General features: G+C 42.9%; 1 protein-coding gene across 1 annotated transcript in view; it reads right to left on the reverse strand.

The window, feature by feature from the left end:
- Positions 1-2,388: 2,388 nt before the first annotated feature.
- LOC135221351 (uncharacterized) overlaps positions 2,389-20,933 on the reverse strand; it is a 219,911-nt gene continuing 201,366 nt past the window's right edge. The window contains 2 exon segments of the mRNA XM_064259153.1: positions 2,389-4,340; positions 9,268-9,424. Of these exon segments, the coding sequence (XP_064115223.1) occupies positions 4,046-4,340; positions 9,268-9,424 (452 nt within the window). The 3' untranslated portion in view covers positions 2,389-4,045.

The raw sequence follows: 20,933 nt of genomic DNA on the forward strand, positions 1-20,933 counted from the left end.
TGATACTTGGCAGTAGGATGTGCTATAATAAGACTGAATTATCAGGTCATTTTTATATGCCTGAAGTACAATTTCTTGGAGGAGGCCCCCATTGGTTCTTGGTCTTCATTTTTGCCTTGTAATTATTTCCTTATCTCCTTATTGGCCTTGTAGTGGTCTACAAATTATTATGAACTATACTGTACTGTATGTACAAAAAACTTAATCAAAAAAAAAATTTTTTTTTTGTTACAAACCTCTTAATTTTACTAAAGGTTCATATACTATACTGCATAGAACAGTACAGTGTTAGCTAAAAATATCATTTGAAGAAAAGCCTAAGTATAACTACTAAAGTGTGCCCCTTATGTGTCATGGCATTAGTCATTTGTTACTGAAGATGCAGTTAAGTAGGTGTTAGTAGTCAGTGTACATATCATCACCAGGCTATACAGAGCTTGCTAAAGTGCTGAATAACAAGATAGTTTATGTCACGATATTTCTTTGAGATTAGGGTTTTTTTTCTTAAGATCTTAGGTATTTTCTGTCTAAAAAGTGTTGTTAAACGATGGATTTTTATATCAGTAAGCAGACCTTTGACTTTCTCATATTTGCTAAATCTGCACAAGTAAGAGTTGATAGATGTATATGAAAGATTAATTTTTTTTCAACTGTGTCTACTGTCGTTTGTTACTCTATTTTGTGTATAAACTTGATATCGAGTTGTTACTAGAGAATGTTGCCACGTCATTCATTCTTTGCATTTAACTGTATCGCATATTTGTTTGTTTCTTTTACACAACTGCCCTTTCCTTGATCAGCAGCATTACTTGATTGTCACTATTTACTATTTTGGTTTTGATAAAAATACGAAAGTACAGCATGTATATCAGTCTTAGGAAATGATTAAACCAATGTTCCCTGTGTTGTAGGCTTCATGGTCATGAGAGAGAGAAGTACTTGTAAATTGCTGGTTCCAGTGGCTAAGACAAGCAGGCATTGCAGCCTTCTGGAGACAAAAACTTCCTGACCGCTGAATACAAATCAGCAAACTATTCATGGACCCATGTTGACCAAACTGATGGCACACAACCAGAGTTACTGACAGCCAAAGATGTAAATGGTTCCAAGGTGCTTTCTAATGGGAGTCACTGAATGTCCCAATCAGATTATGTACAGCACAGCCTTCAATTTTTCAACTTCCATCTTTCCTAGTTCTTCAGCATAAATTTTAAATTTAAAGTTGTATTAAAATCTTTGGAGATTAATTATTCTATATGAGATTTTTAAAGGTCTCTTGACAAGTATCTTTTTGCATTTGTCATTGCATAGCAATTACAGCAGGCTTTGTAGGGAATGAGACACATTCCAAGAATTTAATATAATACATTCCTTCTCCATGACCTTCAAAGTGAGGAATCATTTCATTTCAACCTCGCCCTTGCTTTCATTGGAATTCATACCCACATGTAGCTCCAGGAGTGCCTTGAGGAATAATGCATGCAAGCCTATAGAAGAAACACAATAAATTAAAAAACTTTTATAGCTCATAAATACTAACTTATTTTACTGAGAATTCCCACATCTTGTCCCCTACAAAGTTTCTTCTCTGCAACTGCATCAACTCGCCAAGTAAACAAATGACAGTTGTGACATGAGTAGTGGCAACATCTAGTGAGGGATACTTCCGAGAAAGATTTCAGATTTTTCTCCCAATAACTTATGGCTAACGCTGCTCTATTCAGTATAGCAGAGCTTAGGTAATATTTGGGTATTTTTTATATATAAATGTTGTACATTTTTGTTGTGTAATAGATGTTTGTTTATATTTCCTGCCTTGTAAAAAGAGTAAGTTTATTAGTAAACAAAATTAACAATTTTATCAAATTATGTATTATAGTTGCAAATACAGCAATGACAGAATGTTCGTATTAAAGCTGGGATGTTTTCACAAAGACTCTTGCACCCACCATCCTTGAACCCCATTTTCTGCTTGATATTTTTTATTGTTCCAATTTAGAATTATGTTGTATACATAAATTCTTATGTTGATACTTACAGCTTTTAACTCCATATTAAACCATCAGTGAGGTCTATTTTGGATGAAGTATGTTAATAGATATGTATACAAAAATTTATATGAAATCAATTAGTTATTTATATCTATTACATACCTGTGCTTTACCAGGGCTCATGGTTATTGCCAGTTTCTGAAATGTAAATATCTTATGGGCTCTCTTTATTTTTACATTTGTTTCAGAATTATTATAAATATACTAGTTTAGTGGACTTAGTATTCTTCAAACAATAATGGTATAAATAACTATGTTTATGTTGAGGATAATGGGGCCCTAGTCACGTGTAATTGTTTCGTAATACCTGTACTGTAGTTGCTTTACTAATATGTAGTTTTAGATTACTGTAAAATCTGAAGAAAAAAAAAAAAGCATTTTTTTTAACTTGGTAATTTTTTAAAAGTTTGGAGCAGGCCTTCTACTCCCCTAAGGTGATGCAAATTATTTTATGAAAGTTTGTTATACGTAATTATCAGAAATATATTGTGTAGGCTTTTATTTATAGAAATTATTCATATTTAGACATTGTTGACTATATTAAAATATTCTTTTTGTAGTACTGTCTCATTATCCAATGATGTGTGCCAAACATTATTATAATAATATAATAAAGTTTCCAAAAATGTATGAAAATGTAGGTAATGGGTTATGCTAGATTCCTAGTCTAGTGTTTTAAGAAACAGGCAGGGTCTGCATGCTTGGCACAGTTCTTCGCATACTCATGACGTCTACTGTCAAAACTGTTGACACAAGTGTTTTGCCAATTCAAAATAAAATCTTTATACTTGGTGAAAATTATCTACATACAATATTTAGAGAATTTTTGTTTAAAATAGTTACTATTTCTTGTTTCACATACACAATTGATGCCTTGACACAGAACAGTATGTTTTCCATGTGGTGCATGTTAACTGAATAATTTGGTCTCTATCAGTCATGTAGTCCCCTTTATTTGCTGTGATGTTACCTTTATCCACACCATAATTTTATACACCTTCAAACTTACAGATTATCTAGTTTTATGACATGGCCAGGTTAGAATATTACTGGTCAACCTAGTAGGGAAAGGGTTGTATGGATTACAATTTTTAAAAAAAATTTTAAAAATTGCCCTTACTCTACCTATTTATTATTACGATGACACTACCATAAAATTATGGCACACCAAATTATGTTAGATGGTCATCAATTTAACAAAAGATCCAAAGGATATTCCTATTACAATATATATATATACACACAAAAATAGCAAATATTCCGGGGAAAAAACTACTGACATTCCATTATTGTGACACGGCTTTGTACTGACTGTCTACATTCGTTAGCATTAAAAAAAATAAATTGGTGTAATAATAGCTGGAGAGCAATAAAAAAATTGAAAACAAAGACAGAAGCTGAAGTCAGATTTATGGTTTTAAAAACAAGTGTATTACATAAGTACAAGATACATTTCTATGGGCATTTAAATGATGAATTGAAGCCCTGAAAATTTGTATGAACTAGCATTTTAGAAAATACTGTCTGTTCAGAATATGAATTCATGATGATGTCAATGAAGTTTCTTTTAAATCATAATAAATTCTGTTTTATTGCAGTTCAAAAATAAAATACAAGATCATCTAAAGACCATTCTTAATCTCATAAACTTGTTCAGAATGCCTTCACCACAATCACTGGCAAACCTTTTATTCTGCAGTTATAAAATGCTAATATGTGCTTTGCAAGTTTACTTTTGTATCATCAAAGATACCAGTTCATTCATATGTGAAATACTTCTGAATACAGCTGCCATAATGAAAAATAAATCTGAACTGAGAAATCTAATTATGAATTTGTAATCCAAAAGGTTTAAAAACTTGTATTATGAAACTTGTACTAAATGTCAACTATAAATAAGAGTATGAAAATCAATATAAATAAAATTACTGATGAGAATAAAAATGTCATGCACTCCATACTGAATGTAAATCTGGAATCTAAAAAAATCATGTCTACATCTGAACAATTTTTGGTGGAGGTAAAAATGATCTTGGTGTAGGGGCACTGAGTAAACCTAGTCCTGAAGACACTGCTGATGAACGCCCTCTTTGTGCCCTAGATGATGTGTTTGTTGAATATTCGGTGCCTCCCCTTTGCGATCCTCTTCCAGGCCCACCTCTCTTAGTTTGACTCCTGCTAACCGATGCTCTTCCCCTTGATGTTCCTGCTTGTGCTTTCTTTGGACTAACTGTTCTTGCTTGCTTTGCACTTTTACCAGCACTATACTGATACCTCTTGCGTTTTACACTAAAAGGTTAAGAGGATATTCATTAACAATATATGAGTATTTTATGGAGTTATTTTTTGTATAGAATTTTTTCACATAAACCCATTAAGCTTAAATAACCATAACATCTGGGAAATTCTCAAGATCACAGTCTTTTTTGTCAGACAAGAACATCAAGTATGCTTCACCCAACAAACATGACAAATTTTTAAAATAATTTTTATTTTTCATAACTAACAAGCCTGCAGTCTTAACATAGAATAAACCTTCTAGTGCCACCTGAAAACTTGTATAAACTCAATGAAATTGTATAAGCAAGGAACTGGTGGAATCTGTCCTCTCACAAGTTAGGTGAAACAGTCATAAGCTGTCCCGCCAGGGGAACTGGATCAGCTGCACAACCTGCTGAGCAGCCATCACTGGACCCAAGGAAAAGTGTCCAAGGACATAAGGGCAATACCCTTCAGGTAAAAGGAAATGAACATAGTTTGGCTACACCATAGACCAGCATTCAATATTCTATGAAAAGATAAATTTTTCTTTAATGCTAAAGATGCACTCAGCTCTCTCAGGTCTAGTACTTTTGCATGCCCACATGCCCGATATTGGCTGAGGTAACTGATGATGAAAAAGCATTCATGATTGTTTCCTGTATCCAGAACAAGATTGTACTCTTGAACATTACTTTCTTGACCAGACCTGTCCTAACAAAAAGTCTTCTACATCTATGTCTGAGATGTCAAGTTCTTTTCAGATAAGCATAAAGTGTTCTGACAGGGCATAGCAACATTTCGTCAGGGTCATCGTCAACAAAGTCTCCCAAAGAAGGTATAAAAAAGGAGACAAATCTATCATCATGAATTGAGGGATTTTGCGTCTCATCAACAAATTCCAGGACAAATTCAAAAGCCATTGCCTTCCAACCCCTAGTATGTTTGATATAAGACAGACCATGCAAAAGACTAGCTTCAGGGTCAACAGTTTTCAAGGCAAGTCTCTTGCTCGCAGGAGATACTTAATAGTCTCCATATGTGAAGCGACAGGGACGCTATCGATTGATGATACCTCTCCATGTGAGGTTAAAAATTGTAGATTGTACCAGGGAGGTATCTCTTGGTACCTCTGAAAGCAGCAACAGCAGATCTAGAAACCATTCTGCTTAGGGCCATGAAGCTGCTATCAATCATCTTGAGATTTCTGAAAATGGCAAATAAGGCAAAACTGAGGAAACTCATACACATCCAGGTTGTAACGTGGAAGTTCCAGAGCATCCTCCACTACTGCGAGTGTGTCTGGGACTACTGAACAAGAGACCTCTAGCTTCCTATTGAATCTTGTAGCAGAGAGGTCTACCATTGGTCTTCCCCCCACATGCCAAACAGCCTGTCTGCAACTACATTCCTTTTGCCCGGAATGTACCTGGCCATCAGGTCCACTGAGTTGTCTACGGCCCACTGATGTAAATGGGCCGTTATTAGATGAAGTTGGCGAGACACCAGTCGTCCGTTTGTTCACATAAGCTACTACTGTTGTGTTGTCCAACATCAGTATAACGGAGTGGCTTGTCACCCTTTCCTGAAACTGCTGAAGTACTAGGAAAACTGCCTTCATCTCCAGCACTTTGATGTGCAACTGACTGTCCTGATGACTCCACTCCCCAGGGGTCAGTTGGTCCTTTATATGAGCTCCTCAACCCTCAGAAGAAACATCTGAGAACAGTAAAAGTTCCGGAGGAGGTGAATTGAGGGGCAATCCCCACTGTCGGATTGCTATCGTCCAACCACCACAGTAGATCGCTTCCGACCTCTGACGACAAAGTTGACTTGCATGTGAGGGAAATCTCTTGCTGGAGCAAAACTTCTTCAGTTTCCACTGTAGCAATCATAGATGTAGACGGCTGTGAGGAACAAGCTTTTCCAGACATCAACAAGCCTAGACCAACCTGTCACTGTTTCACTAGTTGAGTTCGTTCAGAGAAAAACCTGTCACTGGTTCTGGTGACAGAAGTTCACTCTCGACGTGGTTCGAAAGTCACGTAAAGCCATTGGTCCCGTTGCTGAATAACCACTGGTTCCATGCAACGTAAAAACACCATACAAACAAACATCATATACCCATATTATTATTTTTAATAGGGGTTAGTTTTTCCAGACCTCTGAGTCTCAAGTAGACTCTTCTCAGTCTGGTGAACATACCCATATTTGTTTATGAAATTCACACTGGGTCCATGTAGGTGGGAATCCACTGGAATGATACAAAACATCTCATTCAGTAAGGGAAATATTCACAATCTATTGTTGCCAAATTTAGCTTTATTTTGGAAATGGGAGATACATTCTAGTACATCACTGAGGAATCTGAAAGTTGCTTGAGATGATACTATACTTTAGGAAGGTAGCAGCCACTCATGCATCTTACACCTGGAAAACTTTTAAGTCAAACAGTAACCTCTGTAAGAGATTAAATCCAGCACAACATAAAAGTGTGTGTGTGGATTCAAGAACCAAACAAAAGGGGTCTATTCCCCCAGGAACATCAGATGTGATCTACTATACTAGGATCTACATAAGAACAAGTTAAGGATGAAAAAATAGTCATAAGATTACACTACTATCAGATAAGAATGCTACTGTACTGCAGGTATGAAGCTTGGTCCCTTGAGCAGAGGTCAGGAGCTTTGTGGGCGTATGTGCAGCCCTCAACTTAAATTGTTGTTACCAGGGATGAAATTTAATTCTGGAAAGGATGAAAATCACAAAGAGGAAGCACCAAACTGTATCACAGCTAAAATGTTGAGAATATATTAGTGAGTGTCAGTCTAACATACTTTTGAGTTCCTATTACTGAGCTGATAATTATGGGCTGAGACTAAGCTTACATTGGTCCAAGTGAAACTGATCTTTCTCGGCTAGAATTTAATAGTATGTGAAATAAATAGTGTAAATCTGTAGTTGAATATAGAATTTAGGCCAAAGGCCAAGCACTGGGACCTATGAGGTCATTCAGCGCAATGGAAATTGACAGTAAAAGGTTTGAAAGGTGTAACAGGAGGAAAACCTCACAGTTGCACTATGAATCAAGTGTTAGGAGAGGGTGGAAAGTAAGATGAAGAAAGAGAATATGAAAGGAGGTACAGTGGTTACAGCTAGGGGCCGAAGGCACGCTGCAAAGAACCTTAAGTAATCCCTAGTGCACTACATGAGATCCACTGATGGCACTACCCCCCTACGGAATAGTCCCTATTACTAACTATTTTATGAAACAATAATCTGATGCATGGCATTCCAAAATTTAAACAATCCTATTTCTCAGTAACAGAAAACTACGTAGTACTTCTGGGATAAATTGTAATACGTATTTTAATATTGTTTTTTCAGGGAATTGGCATAAACCTAAGACCCTCATTCTATTCTATGTTTTCCCATTCAAAGGGTTTACAAGTCAGTGTGTCACAACAATTGAAAAATATAGAACTACTATAAAAAAAAAATGCTTAATGCTGAATTATATTTATAAAAAAGGAAAATGAAATGCCAACCAAAGCAAAATGAAATGCCTTCCTCAAAAACAAACAAGAAAAGTACACATAACAATACTCCTTTTCCTGCTACCATCCACCAATGAAGAATATTCCCTAACTGGAAAAACTGTTCCTCTGCGAGGGAACTCAAAATTTTCAAAAATTTTTATGCATAAACAAAAAATGTAATACTTGTATTTGCATAACGCATTTTCATACATGGCAGTTAAACATAAAATGCCTTACTTCCTAGTCATGACAACTTAAAATTCTCTGTTTACTGGACTGTAAAATAATGAATAAAGAATGCACGAATGAATATGAAAATGTGAAGGAAGCATATACAAGTACTATACAAAAAAATCAAAATATTAATCAAATTTAAACATACTATCATTAAGGTAGCTCTTGCTACCCCTTCACCATAAACAATGAAGCCTGTGTTTCCAGAGTTTACCAACATTTAATGGATAAATATACAAGTTATTCCTACATATCAAAACCTATGCAATTCCAAGCATGAAAATACCCTAAGAAGCAGAAATTACTCATGATAAAAAAGGAAGAGATAAAAGGACACTCACATCAATAACAGCAGCATAATAATGCCAATGGATTTGTAAGAAAAACACTTACAAATACACTAAAATACACAGAGCAGAAATCCACTGACAGTAGGAAGGACATCAAAGCAAAAATGTAACATATTCTGAAGCTAAAACCACAAAAATACATAAAGGGTTAAATCCAAAAAAAAAAAAAAAAAAAAAAAAAAAAACAAAAAAAAAAAAAAAAAAGTTATGGTGAGGCTACCCAGCAGTGCAAAGGAACCTTCAAGAGGGGGATGTCTTGGAATGAACAGTTTGGCTCTTTTTGCTTCCAGGTGAGGAAACGATGCAGCTGGGATTCACTGCCTGATAGTGTGTCATTTGTATGACCAAACGACCAAACACAATTAAGGAAAAGAAAAAAAAAACGGAGTTGGTCAATCCTGAAAAATGTGTTAGGATTTCAGAAGTCAACTACTGTAGACCTATGGATACATTTGCACATGGCTGAATATTGCTTTCTTTTAAAAATGGACTGAAGTGTCTGGGATTCTGTTTGACCATGAAATTCGGCTAATTATAAGTAGTGAGTTTGTAGCAAAACAAACTTCTCGTCTCGCCTGTCTAACCTTTTGTCAGCATACAATAGATGCAAAAGCAGAAATAATGAGAAATAAAAAAACATAGTTACAATTACTAATGCACTTGAAATAAAATTCTGATAAAGAGCACCACTGCCTATCAGTTGATATCCAGCCAAGAAAAAAAGTGTTTTTGACAAGTAATGAAGGTGACTTGACTTACAATAGATATTTCATTCCCATTCTACTTAAACTGCAATTGACAAGTTAATGCTCTGTACAAAATCTATAAACTTACCCCCTGCCAAATTTACGGCCAAATCCTCTTCGATTAAAATAAGGTGAGGGTCCAGGTTCTGGTGCGCTGACTGTGCTTAACCATCCAGTAGTTTCCTCATTTCCTTCCATAAAACTATGATCATCAAATGACTGATCAGCTCTCTCACTTAGTATAACTGAAATATAATAAAAGTACATTGTAACAGGAAAACCAAACCATTTAACCATAATCTTTTCTAACTACTTCAAATCTACTGTAAATGTTTAAATTCTGACATACATAAAACTTATTATAAAACAGATTTTTAAAAGATACTTGTCAGTCTACATTTACCAGTTACTGTGGTCAGTAGCAGCTTCTCAAGTCTCCCAAAGAAGAAAAGAAAAGCTCTTCACCTGGCCACATATACCTCAAATTAGAAGTGGTAAAAGAGTCATTCCAAGCAGGGTCCAACCTTACTAGAACGAGAGTCCACAAAGTAGCGGGCACATTATGTAATCTGAAGGATTCATATTGAAAAATTAAACATTTAACAGTTTGAGAGTCCAAACATTTCAAAACAGCTGACTGATAGCCCGACAGAATGAAAATTCTCGCCGAGATAAAGGCTAGGCGAGTGGATTTAGCTCTATTCCTCAAGGCCCTTGCAGCTGAGATTTTTAGAACTCAGACATGCCCTCCCTGGGTACTTGTACTTGCCAGGTAGGGATATTGCTCCAAAGACTCAAATGGCCCTGGATGGAGGGGAAAAGGATTTGACACTGGTATGTTATAGCTTCCACAACTGAACATAAAAATATTTCTAAACTGAACACAAATATTTCTAGGTTAAAAGTCTTTAGTATTGTAGTTCTCAAAAAAAACTCCTAAAAAGTTTTTCTACTGTATTGGTGTTAACGCTATAGTATGTTGAAAAGAGATTAGGTGAAATACTACACACCAAAAACACTATATACATAAATACAATTAACCCCCCCCCCCCAAAAAAAAAAAGCACAAAAATATGTTACTAGCAGTATTCTCCAGAAAATACTAGTATCAAAACTAATTTGTTTCTGTAAAACGAGTATAGTTTTTCATGGAAAATGGTAGAGAGACTTAGTAAGTAACACTATTCTATGCTGATGAAAATGCTGTTTAGATGACATTCTGAAGTCAGGACAATATGAACTGTTGCTCATTAAAAGTAGTATACGTAAAATGAAGCAAAGCAGAGCCTAGCACTAGGAAAAAGAACTCATCTGCCCCATAAACTGAAAACACAAAAGAATCTTATCCTTTACCATAAGATAATTTTAAAATATGACAACCAAACTGGAGCATACGTAATTAGTGAAGTACCAAAAAATGCAAATGCATTTAATACATTTAGGAACACCTAGTAAACAATGAATAAGACTGATAATAGAAGGCATTTATTAAACTAGGACTGGCAAAGAAAACTGCATTCACTTTAGACATTCCATAAAAGAATGTACAATACTTTTATATACTTGAAATAATTGAGAATCATGAGGTGTAATATGACAATTTGTCGAAAATTGCATTTTTCCTAACTATACAAACCTGAGGTCCTTAACAATTAGGAAGTAGCTTAGCGGCAGCTGGAACGGTCGTAAGCTTCGAACAAGGGGCGAAAGAGGAGAACGGTTCCAAGGTAGTTAACTGCTTGTCCGACAGTCGCGCGGCGTAAAACAAATCACTTTTGCTTTTGGCCCATGCAAAATACGCAGAGTGAGGGGTGGCATGAGGAGGGACTATATGTAAAGGACCTCAGGTTTGTATAGTTAGGAAAAATGCAATTTTCGACAAATTGTCATTTGTTCCGATATGACAATTTGTCGAAAATTGCATTTTTCCTAAACTATACAACCTGAGGTCCTTTAACAATAGGAAGTAGCTAGCGGCAGCTGGAACGGTCGTAAGCTTCGAACAAGGGGAGAACGGTAGTTAACTGCTTGTCCGACAGTCGCGCGGCTGGAGGTAAACAAATCACTTTTGCTTTTGGCCCATGCAAAATACGCAGAGTGAGGGGTGGCATGAGGAGGGACTATATGTAAAGGACCTCAGGTTTGTATAGTTAGGAAAAATGCAATTTTCGACAAATTGTCATTTGTTCCGATACGTAATACAAACCATCGGTCCTTTAACAATAGGAAGACTCACTTCTTGGTGGGAGGAATCTGAGTCTTTTGATGAACAGACTGGTGTTCGTCCATCCCTGGAATGCCTCCCTGGTCGTAAGAGCGAGGGAGGGATCCAAGCCTCTGTTCGATTGATCGGGGTGTGCACCGCAGGATCAATGGTCAGACCTCTGGGCCGAGTACTAAGAGAGAGGCAAGCGTATCTCTTCGTACCAGCAAGCAAGAACTTGTTCCTGTTTGCAAGAGGCAACATAAAGTATGGGTTGTCTCAAGCTGGCATCCACTTCCTCCCCCTTGTTGGAGGAAGTGGATATATGCTCCTATCCTAGTGAAAGGGATAGGATGGGGCTCTGTTGAGTAGCTCACCTGCATCTTGTCCTAATCCAGCAGGGTGACGACCGTGTCCCTAACTAACCACAGGTAGAGGGGGAAGAAAAAGATGGGAAGAGGAGCCAGTCACTCTCTCATTCACTATCCATCTTACGGTCACACCAGGACTCGATGCTGTTCAGCCTGCGAGGGTCTGGGTTCGCTACACAACGTGTTGAGCAGCCACCACGGGTTCCCAAGGAAAAAGATCCAAGGACCTGTGGGCAATATCCCGAAGGTAGAAGGAAGGGCATGTGGTCTGGTTGGACCAGACCCCTGCCTTCAGTACCTGCGCCACGGAGAAGTTCTTGCGGACAAGGCAGCATCTCCTTCGCATCGAAGGCGGTGAAGTCCATTAGGGAGGGGAATGTGAACGACTCGAACCAATCGTCAGGGACCGAAGGGTTTTTCTGAGTCTTCGCTACGAAGTTCGGTACGAAATAAATCGAGCGTCACGGATCCCCATCCCCTGGATGCTTGACTTCGCAGGAGAAGTCATGCAGTTCCTCAGAGGAAAAGAAGGAAATAGTCGCATGACCTATCCCTCTTTCTCACTTCGGTGATGTCCAGTACCCATACTGGTCTGTCCGTTTGCCGACGAAGTCTCTCGCATCCTCCTATCCCCATGCAGCGAAGTTCTCGGTAGTGGATAGGACACCGACACTCCATGGTGGGTGTCAATGGTATGGGTACTGTGACAAGCTATTAAAAACGAAGTAATGATTGCTCTGTAACAACCGAACTAAGTCAACAGCGTAGTTCGTAACTGACTCGTGCCGCTCTGACAGCTGCCGACTGACTGCGTTCGGTAGGAGGCAAGTTGTCAAAGCATCCGAGTAAGTCACGTGACCTTCGCCTTTAAAGGGTTATGCCGAGAGACCAAACAAATAATGTATTTGTTTGTCACCAATGCCGGACAGCGAGGTGATGATCTCTTAAGGCATGTGCCCAACAGGCGAAAGTCAATTGCCTTCTAGAGACCGAGGTCCCTGAAGGCAAAACATCTCATGGTTGTTGAATCTCAGCTAAGGAGAAACAACACTATGTACCGTTGAAGACGAAGGTAGATATTGAATGCAACCTACGTCTTCACAGACGAATCGAGAGAAGGATTCTCAAGATTCATAACCTGTGCTTACAAATGACTGAAAACGCTAACCGCTATTTCATTGCTGTCCGGTGAGAAGTCGTAGTTGCAATGAAAGCGGGGCGTTCTTCAGTAATGAAAACACAGGGGAAAACCGCCTGAAGAACTGCTTCTCATGGGCTGAACATTTGGAAGTAGAGCTGTCAGGTCGGAGAGTAGGCGATGTCTTCTGACACATCTTGTAATTCGGGTTGAACAATGAACAATTGTACACCCACGAATACGAGATATTTTGAAGACAAACTCAGATGTCTGCAAAATCATTCTTCTTATCGCAGTGCGATGCAGCGGAGACTTGTACAGACTTCTGTTACCGTGCGTAAACAGAAAGATGAAAGAGTCCAAGAGATATCTCTATTGAAAATTCTCGCAATGTCGAAGGCGATGGAATCTAGCGTCACAGCAGTAGATGGTCCTTCATTATTGCGAGAATCCCCATTAATCAGAGACCTAAGTCCATGATTGTTGGGCAGAGATACGGTTCGGTAGTCAATCAAACCAGGGGAGAGAGAGACATAACTGACCGTGCATCTCGGAGGCCAGCTGATACTGAGCTGCTGTCAGGCAGTTCAATACGCAGTAGTTGAACCTGAGCTCTCGCCGACTCGTCATCCTGAGTTGCCATGCAATCCATTATTCCATGAAGGAATGCGTTCGGCTAGAACTACCGAGCATAAAAGATATGCTCGAGCAATTATATTTAGGCGAAACGAATTTCGGTAAATATAAAAGTTGAAATGGTGTTGTCGTGACAAAAACCATAAGTATAAAAATAAAATTGAAACTGAAAACTCCTGGGAGGTTGCAGGCAACCCCGAGTTGCAGTTCAATTAGAATACTTCTCTTCTAAGTCGCAATCCGTAGATAAACTAGGATATGCGCCTACCCCTCGGACCATTCAACTGCTTAGTAGAATCATGTCGCCGAGGTTAATATACGTAGTATATTTGTAGGATTCTGACAACGATCTCCATCCTAAATTCTTTCCTTCAAGAAAACAAAAATAAGGATTGGAGATCGACCACCTTCGATCTCTATCAAAGAGTGAAGGAGAAGTCTTCCTCGAAGGAAAGCTTCAATGGTGAACAGAATACTAAGACGATAGTTTCAAGCCAAACTGGATATTCCCGTCGATCTTCTCTATTCCAGGTTGGTCGCCTACTGTAAGATAGTTTCTTTCAGCAGCAGTCTTCTTCCTCAATGCTAGAAATTCCAGGAATTCGAGCATAGGCGAGGTTCCCGATTATCATGTAACATCGGGGATTCTCGTCTCGCTCACTTTAGACCGTGGTCTCGCCTAAGTGTTTGGAGATCGTAAAAAACTCGAACACTCTGAATGCGCTAGAAATTCCTTAGAATTCTAAGCAGTCTGCGAAACCCCCACCGAATTCGTGAAACGATATCGGCTGGTGGTCCTCTCGATTCCCGTAGAAATCGAGAATGGGGCAGGATCCCTCCTCAACGACCGGGGCTTACGTCAGGTAGGACCCGAAGGTCCCCCCGGTAGCGCAGTCCCCAACGTGGGTCCTACAGAGAAATCTCTGTAGGATCCCTCCCCTTTCCCTCGTAGCCGTAAGGAGAGAGGGAATGGGGGAGGAATTGGATACTCGCTCGCCTTCCCAGTGGAACTAGCAGTTGGAGAAGAATAGGAGCAGCCATCGCCTTGCGGCGATGGTCTCTCAGAGTCTGGGAAACGTATCGTCAGGAGAAAACGTTTTCCCGCGGAGGGTTACGAACTCTCACTGTAGGTAAGGGTCTGCCGCCACTGTGAACGTCGTCTGGGTGGGGCTGATCGACACCTGACAGGAGAGAGCCGATACCGTCCTCCGACTCATTCCAGTCCTCGTCGAGGTCGAAACTCTCAGGAGGACCGAAGGAGTATTTAAATACGGTGTCCGAAGACACGTAGAAACGCCGCTGTCGCAGTAGAGGAGGTGGAAGTAGCTTGATCGACCGGCCAGACTGAGAGAGCCTTCTTGTCCGGAGACGAGAGACTCTGGTTCGAGACAGAATCGGCAAGCTCCGATCGCGGCAGACCCACCGTCGGTTTGGGTTCCCTCTCGGGCCCCAAAACGACTCGAGCAGAGACGTGGGCTCTGCTGGTGGGAGCGGCAATCCTTCCGCAAGGTCATTATGCTGACGAATCAGCTTAATGACTTCTGCAAATTCCTCTGTATCTCGGGAGTAACCGCGTCTTGCAGGAGTAGGACCCGTCCAGTCTCTCCAGCAAGAACAGATCCCGAGATACTCCTCCTTCCGAAGGAGGAACAGCGGCAGACCCCTGACGGTCGCCTCCAGCTACTTGCGCGTATGTCCTGGTCGGTCCTAGAACCGTGCCTGGTCCATACGGCGTCATAGCGGGATCGCGAGCGGCGCACCTCTCGCGATCACTCATAGGTACCTCGCTCCTCCCGGTGTAGCCCGAGGAGGTTGAAGGTACAGGAGAGCAGACCTGACGCCCCCCCCTAGCTCGCTGGCAGGACCAGCGTGCTTTGGAGGGCTGCTGCTGATCGTCAACCCGCAGTGGCGATCGAGCAGCAGGCCTAGCCTTGCCGCTCGCCTGGGGCGAGAGGCTCGGCTGAGAACGTCGACGCTGATCTCTATCGTCAAGGCGAGCTGTTGCTGGGTTACCGTCTCCGCCCGCTCCCCGATGGGAGCGGCGTCAGGTGACCTGCTAGGCTCGTTGTCGCGGTGAGACCGGCGAGCGTCCTCTCGCGCGTCCAGCCGCTGGTACCAGCCGTGGCTGGTACCGACGACCGCGGGGACCCCTTCCTCGCCTCAAACCGTGGCTGGTCAGCGACCGTCACGTCAACCCGAGCAGCCAGCTGGTCGCTGCGAGAGCGTCCACTGGCCCAGCGAGAGTCGTCTGCACGACACTCGCCAGTCTTCTGCTCCGCGCTTCGGGGTCTTGCGGGCGAGCGAGCTCGAGTGTCAAGACTTTGGCTGGACGGTCTCCCGCGGGAGACCAGTCCACTCGGTACTTCTCGCTAACGAGAAGCCGAGGCGGATCCTGGTTTAGCGGCAGAACCGCTAGAACCAGGCGAGGAAGTGCCAGCCGAAGCTGGTACTCCTCTGGTCCCCGTCTTCTTCTCCTTGGTAGAAGAAAAGACGGGCCCTGTTCCCGAGGGAGCAGGAGGACCAGCAGAAGAGCTCCCCGAATCGCCGGAGCGAGACGGGCCCTTAGAAGGTCCCGAAGGAGCCTTCTTATGGGGGGAAAACCCGGGTTACCAGCTGGTCGCTGCAAGAGCGGCCGCTGGCCTGGCAAGAGTCCACCTGAGCGTCTCTCACCAGCCTTCTGCTCCGTGCCGCGTCTTGGCGCCGAGCAAAAACTCTGGCGCCGAAACTTGGCTGCACGGTCTCCCGAGGGAGAACGTACACTCGGGATCTCTGCGAACGAGAGACCGAGCCGGAACCTGGCGTAGCGGCATCGCCGCTAGCACCAGGCGAGGAAGTACCAGAGCTAACCCGATACTCCTCTGGTCCCCGTCTATCTCTTCCTTACGGAAGGGGAGACAGGGCACCCGCTCCCGAAGGAGCAGGAGGACCAGCAGAAGGGGACCCCCCGTCCTTCCCCACCGGGGTTGGGGACGGGCCCTTAGAAGTTCCCGAAGGAGACTTCTTAGGGGGAAGGCAGCCTTCTTCTTCTTCGGCTTATGGGCATTAGAAGTCGAAGGGGAAGAGGCAGCAGCAGACGATGAAGACGAAGATGACAGCTTCCCTCTCTCCTCTTCCTCGTCAGCTCACGCAGGACAGTCGTCAGGTCCTCCATCCAGGCCGGAGCCGGGCTATTGCCGAAGCAACACGGCCCGACTGCACCTGTCCGGAAGGACCTGGGACTGGGGAATACACACCGTGGGCAGGACCAGCATGGTCAGGCACAGGAACCAGGAGCGACAGGAACAGCAACCAGCCTCAGGAGCGACAGGAACAGCGGCAAGCGTAGACCCAGAAGGGACAGCCAAGCCAAACAGCGGAATCACATCAGCGGCAGGTAAATAAAGAAAAGAAAAAAAACGGCAGGGGCCCATCGATTCTGTCCTCGTAAGCAATCATTCGGCAGCCAGCGGAACCTGTGGGTCCTGGCGGCCGGTCCAGGGGCGAGCTGCTGGAACAGCGGGAGTCTGGGGCAGGCAACACGAAGAACAGGCGGCGGCGGCAACCCCACCTCGGTACGGCTGCGGCCCTAGTAGCGGCGACGGCGTCATCGACACAGCATGGGGAGTGTAGACCAGGAGGGGGGGGAGCAGCATAAGCGGCCGTGGTAGTAGTGGAGACCGCCCCAGACCTCGCTAGACGCTGCAGCAGCCCGTGGATGCTAGGCACGCCCTGCCTCCGCGGTGGTCCATACCTGTCCAAGGTCGTCTCCCACGGATGTAGCACCTGCGGTAAACATAGATAGATAGTAAGAGGGGTTCCCTCACGCACGGGGGGAAGACATGCCCCACCCCGAACGCAAGGAAGACCCCAAATACAAAATACAACGAAGAAGCTGAGCGGGGGGCAGGAAGGAAGACGAAGAATCGGATACCAAGGGAGTCGCGGGAGAGCTTTCCGACGACTTCCTGGCAGAACCTTCGCTTCCCCTACCCCCGCACAGCAGGGTTTTGAAAAGTAATATAAAAACCAATGAAACAGAATCACTGCTTGGATTCACCTTCATAGAACTTAAATGGGGAAAAAGATCAATTCCCAGGTAAGAATGGAAACTTGATCCAATAATATGATGCTATCATAAAATATATATGAAAATGAAACAGAATACTGCACTTGCGATTTCATTTTCACATAAAAAAATCGTAAGGATCAATTCCCGGGTAAGAACGAAAATTGATCCAAATTAAATTCATGCAAATAAATAAATGAAAATGAAAAGAATATTGCAATTGCGAATCCACTTTCATTGCATTCTATTATACAAAATTAAAAGGCTCGTGCCGAGCGCAATCACACTCTCGGTAACGAACGCACAGGGCAAAAATATAATGAAAAGAGTACTTACATTTTTCAATTACACACTTCCGCCCAAAAATACATGACTCGGCGCGAGCGCGCCCGCCCGCCCTCGGCACCGAGACATAATTCAAGGGTTCAATTCATGAAAAGAGAGGAAATCGCCGCATCTACGGCGATAACTCCATGTTGGTTCATAATTAAGTAATGAAAATGAAAACAGTGTACTTACAGTTTCATTTTCAAGTCAAACAAACCATTAGTAGAAAACACAATATAAACAAAGCATACGACGATGAAGCGGGCAGAGAGCGATGACGAACACGTCCTTCACACCCGCGGCCGAAAGCAAAAGTGATTTGTTTACCTCCCAGTCGCGCGGCGCGCGACTGTCGGACAAGCAGTTAACTACCGTTCTCCCCTTGTTCGAAGCTTACGACCGTTCCAGCTGCCGCTAGCTACTTCCTATTGTTAAAGGACCGATGGTTTGTATTACGTATCGGAACAAACGTAATACAAACCATCGGTCCTTTAACAATAGGAAGACTCACTTCTTGGTGGGAGGAATCTGAGTCTTTTGATGAACAGACTGGTGTTCGTCCATCCCTGGAATGCCTCCCTGGTCGTAAGAGCGAGGGAGGGATCCAAGCCTCTGTCCGATTGATCGGGGTGTGCACCGCAGGATCAATGGTCAGACCTCTGGGCCGAGTACTAAGAGAGAGGCAAGCGTATCTCTTCGTACCAGCAAGCAAGAACTTGTTCCTGTTTGCAAGTAGGCAACATAAAGTATGGGTTGTCTCAAGCTGGCATCCACTTCCTCCCCCCTTGTTGGAGGAAGTGGTGGATATACGCTCCTATCCCTAGTGAAAGGGATAGGATGGGTCTCTGTTGAGTAGCTCACCTGCATCTTGTCCTAATCCAGCAGGGTGACGACCGTGTCCCTCTAACCACAGGTAGAGGGGAAGAAAAAGATGGGAAGAGGAGCCAGTCACACTCTCATTCACTCATCCATTCTTACGGTCACACCAGGACTCGATGCTGTTCAGCCTGCGAGGGTCTGGGTTCGCTACACAACGTGTTGAGCAGCCCACCCACGGGTCCCAAGGAAAAAAGATCCCAAGGACCTGTGGGCAATATCCCCGAAGGTAGAAGGAAGGGCATGTGGTCTGGTTGGACCAGACCCCTGCCTTCAGTACCTGCGCCACGGAGAAGTTCTTGCGGACAAGGCAGCATCTCCTTCGCATCGAAGGCGGTGAAGTCCATTAGGGAGGGGATTGTGAACGACTCGAACCAATCGTCAGGGACCGAAGGGTCTGAGTCTTCGATACGAAGTTCGGTACGAAATCGAGCTGTCACGGATCCCCATCCCCTGGATGCTTGACTTCGCAGGAGAAGTCATGCAGTTCCTCAGAGGAAAAGAAGGAAATAGTCGCATGACCTATTCCTCTTCTCTACTTCGGTGATGTCCAGTACCCATACTGGTCTGTCCGTTTTTGCCACACGAAGTCTCTCGCATCCTCCTATCCCCATGCAGCGAAGTTCTCGGTAGTGGATAGGACACCGACACTCCATGGTGGGTGTCAATGGTATGGGTACTGTGAAAGATCTATTAAAAACGAAGTAATGATTGCTCTGTAACAACCGAACTAAGTCAACAGCGTAGTTCGTAACTGACTCGGCCGCTCTGACAGCTGCCGACTGACTGCGTTCGGTAGGAGGCAAGTTGTCAAAGCATCCGAGTAAGTCACGTGACCTTCGCCTTTAAAGGGTTATGCGAGAGACCAAACAAATAATGTATTTGTTTGTCACCAATGCCGGACAGCGAGGGTGATGATTCTCTTAAGGCATGTGCCCAACAGGCGAAAGTCAATTGCCTTCTAGAGACCGAGGTCCCTGAAGGCAAAACATCTCATGGTTGTTGAATCTCAGCTAAGGAGAAACAACACTATGTACCGTTGAAGACGAAGGTAGATATTGAATGCAACCTACGTCTTCACAGACGAATCGAGAGGAAGGATTCTCAAGATTCATAACCTGTGCTTACAAATGACTGAAAACGCTAACCGCTATTTCATTGCTGTCCGGTGAGAAGTCGTAGTTGCAATGAAAGCGGGGCGTTCTTCAGTAATGAAAACACAGGGGAAAGCCGCCTGAAGAACTGCTTCTCATGGCTGAACATTTGGAAGTAGAGCTGTCAGGTCGGAGAGTAGGCGATGTCTTCTGACACATCTCGTAATTCGGGTTGAACAATGAACATTGTACACCTACGAATACGAGATATTTTGAAGACAAACTCAGATGTCTGCAAAATCATTCGCATTATCGCAGTGCGATGCAGCGGGAGACTTGTACAGACTTCTGTTACCGTGCGGTAAACAGAAAGATGAAAGAGTCCAAGAGATATCTCTATTGAAAATTCTCGCAATGTCGAAGGCGATGGAATCTAGCTTCACAGCAGTAGATGGTCCTTCATTATTGCAAGAATCCCCATTAATCAGAGACCTAAGTCCATGATTGTTGGGCAGAGATACGGTTCGGTAGTCAATCAAACCAGGGGAGAGAGAGACATAACTGACCGTGCATCTCGGAGGCCCAGCTGATACTGAGCTGCTGTCAGGCAGTTCAATACGCAGTAGTTGAGCTTGAGCTCTCGCCGACTCGTCATCCTGAGTTGCCATGTAATCCATTATTCCATGAAGGAATGCGTTCGGCTAGAACTACCGAGCATAAAAGATATGCTCGAGCAATTATATTTAGGCGAAACGAATTTCGGTAAATATAAAAGTTGAAATGGTGTTGTCGTGACAAAACCATAAGTATATAAAATTGAAACTGAAAACTCCTGGGAGGTTGCAGGCAACCCCGAGTTGCAGTTCAATTAGAATACTTCTCTTCTAAGTCGCAATCCGTAGATAAACTAGGATATGCGCCTACCCTTCGGCGGACCATTCAACTGCTTAGTAGAATCATGTCGCGAGGTTAATATACGTAGTATATTTGTAGGATTCTGAACAACGATCTCCATCCTAAATTCTTTCCTTCAAGAAAACAAAATAAAGGATTGGGGATCGACC

The sequence above is a fragment of the Macrobrachium nipponense genome, chromosome 2, assembly GCF_015104395.2.
Source record: "Macrobrachium nipponense isolate FS-2020 chromosome 2, ASM1510439v2, whole genome shotgun sequence".
NCBI lineage: Eukaryota > Metazoa > Arthropoda > Malacostraca > Decapoda > Palaemonidae > Macrobrachium > Macrobrachium nipponense.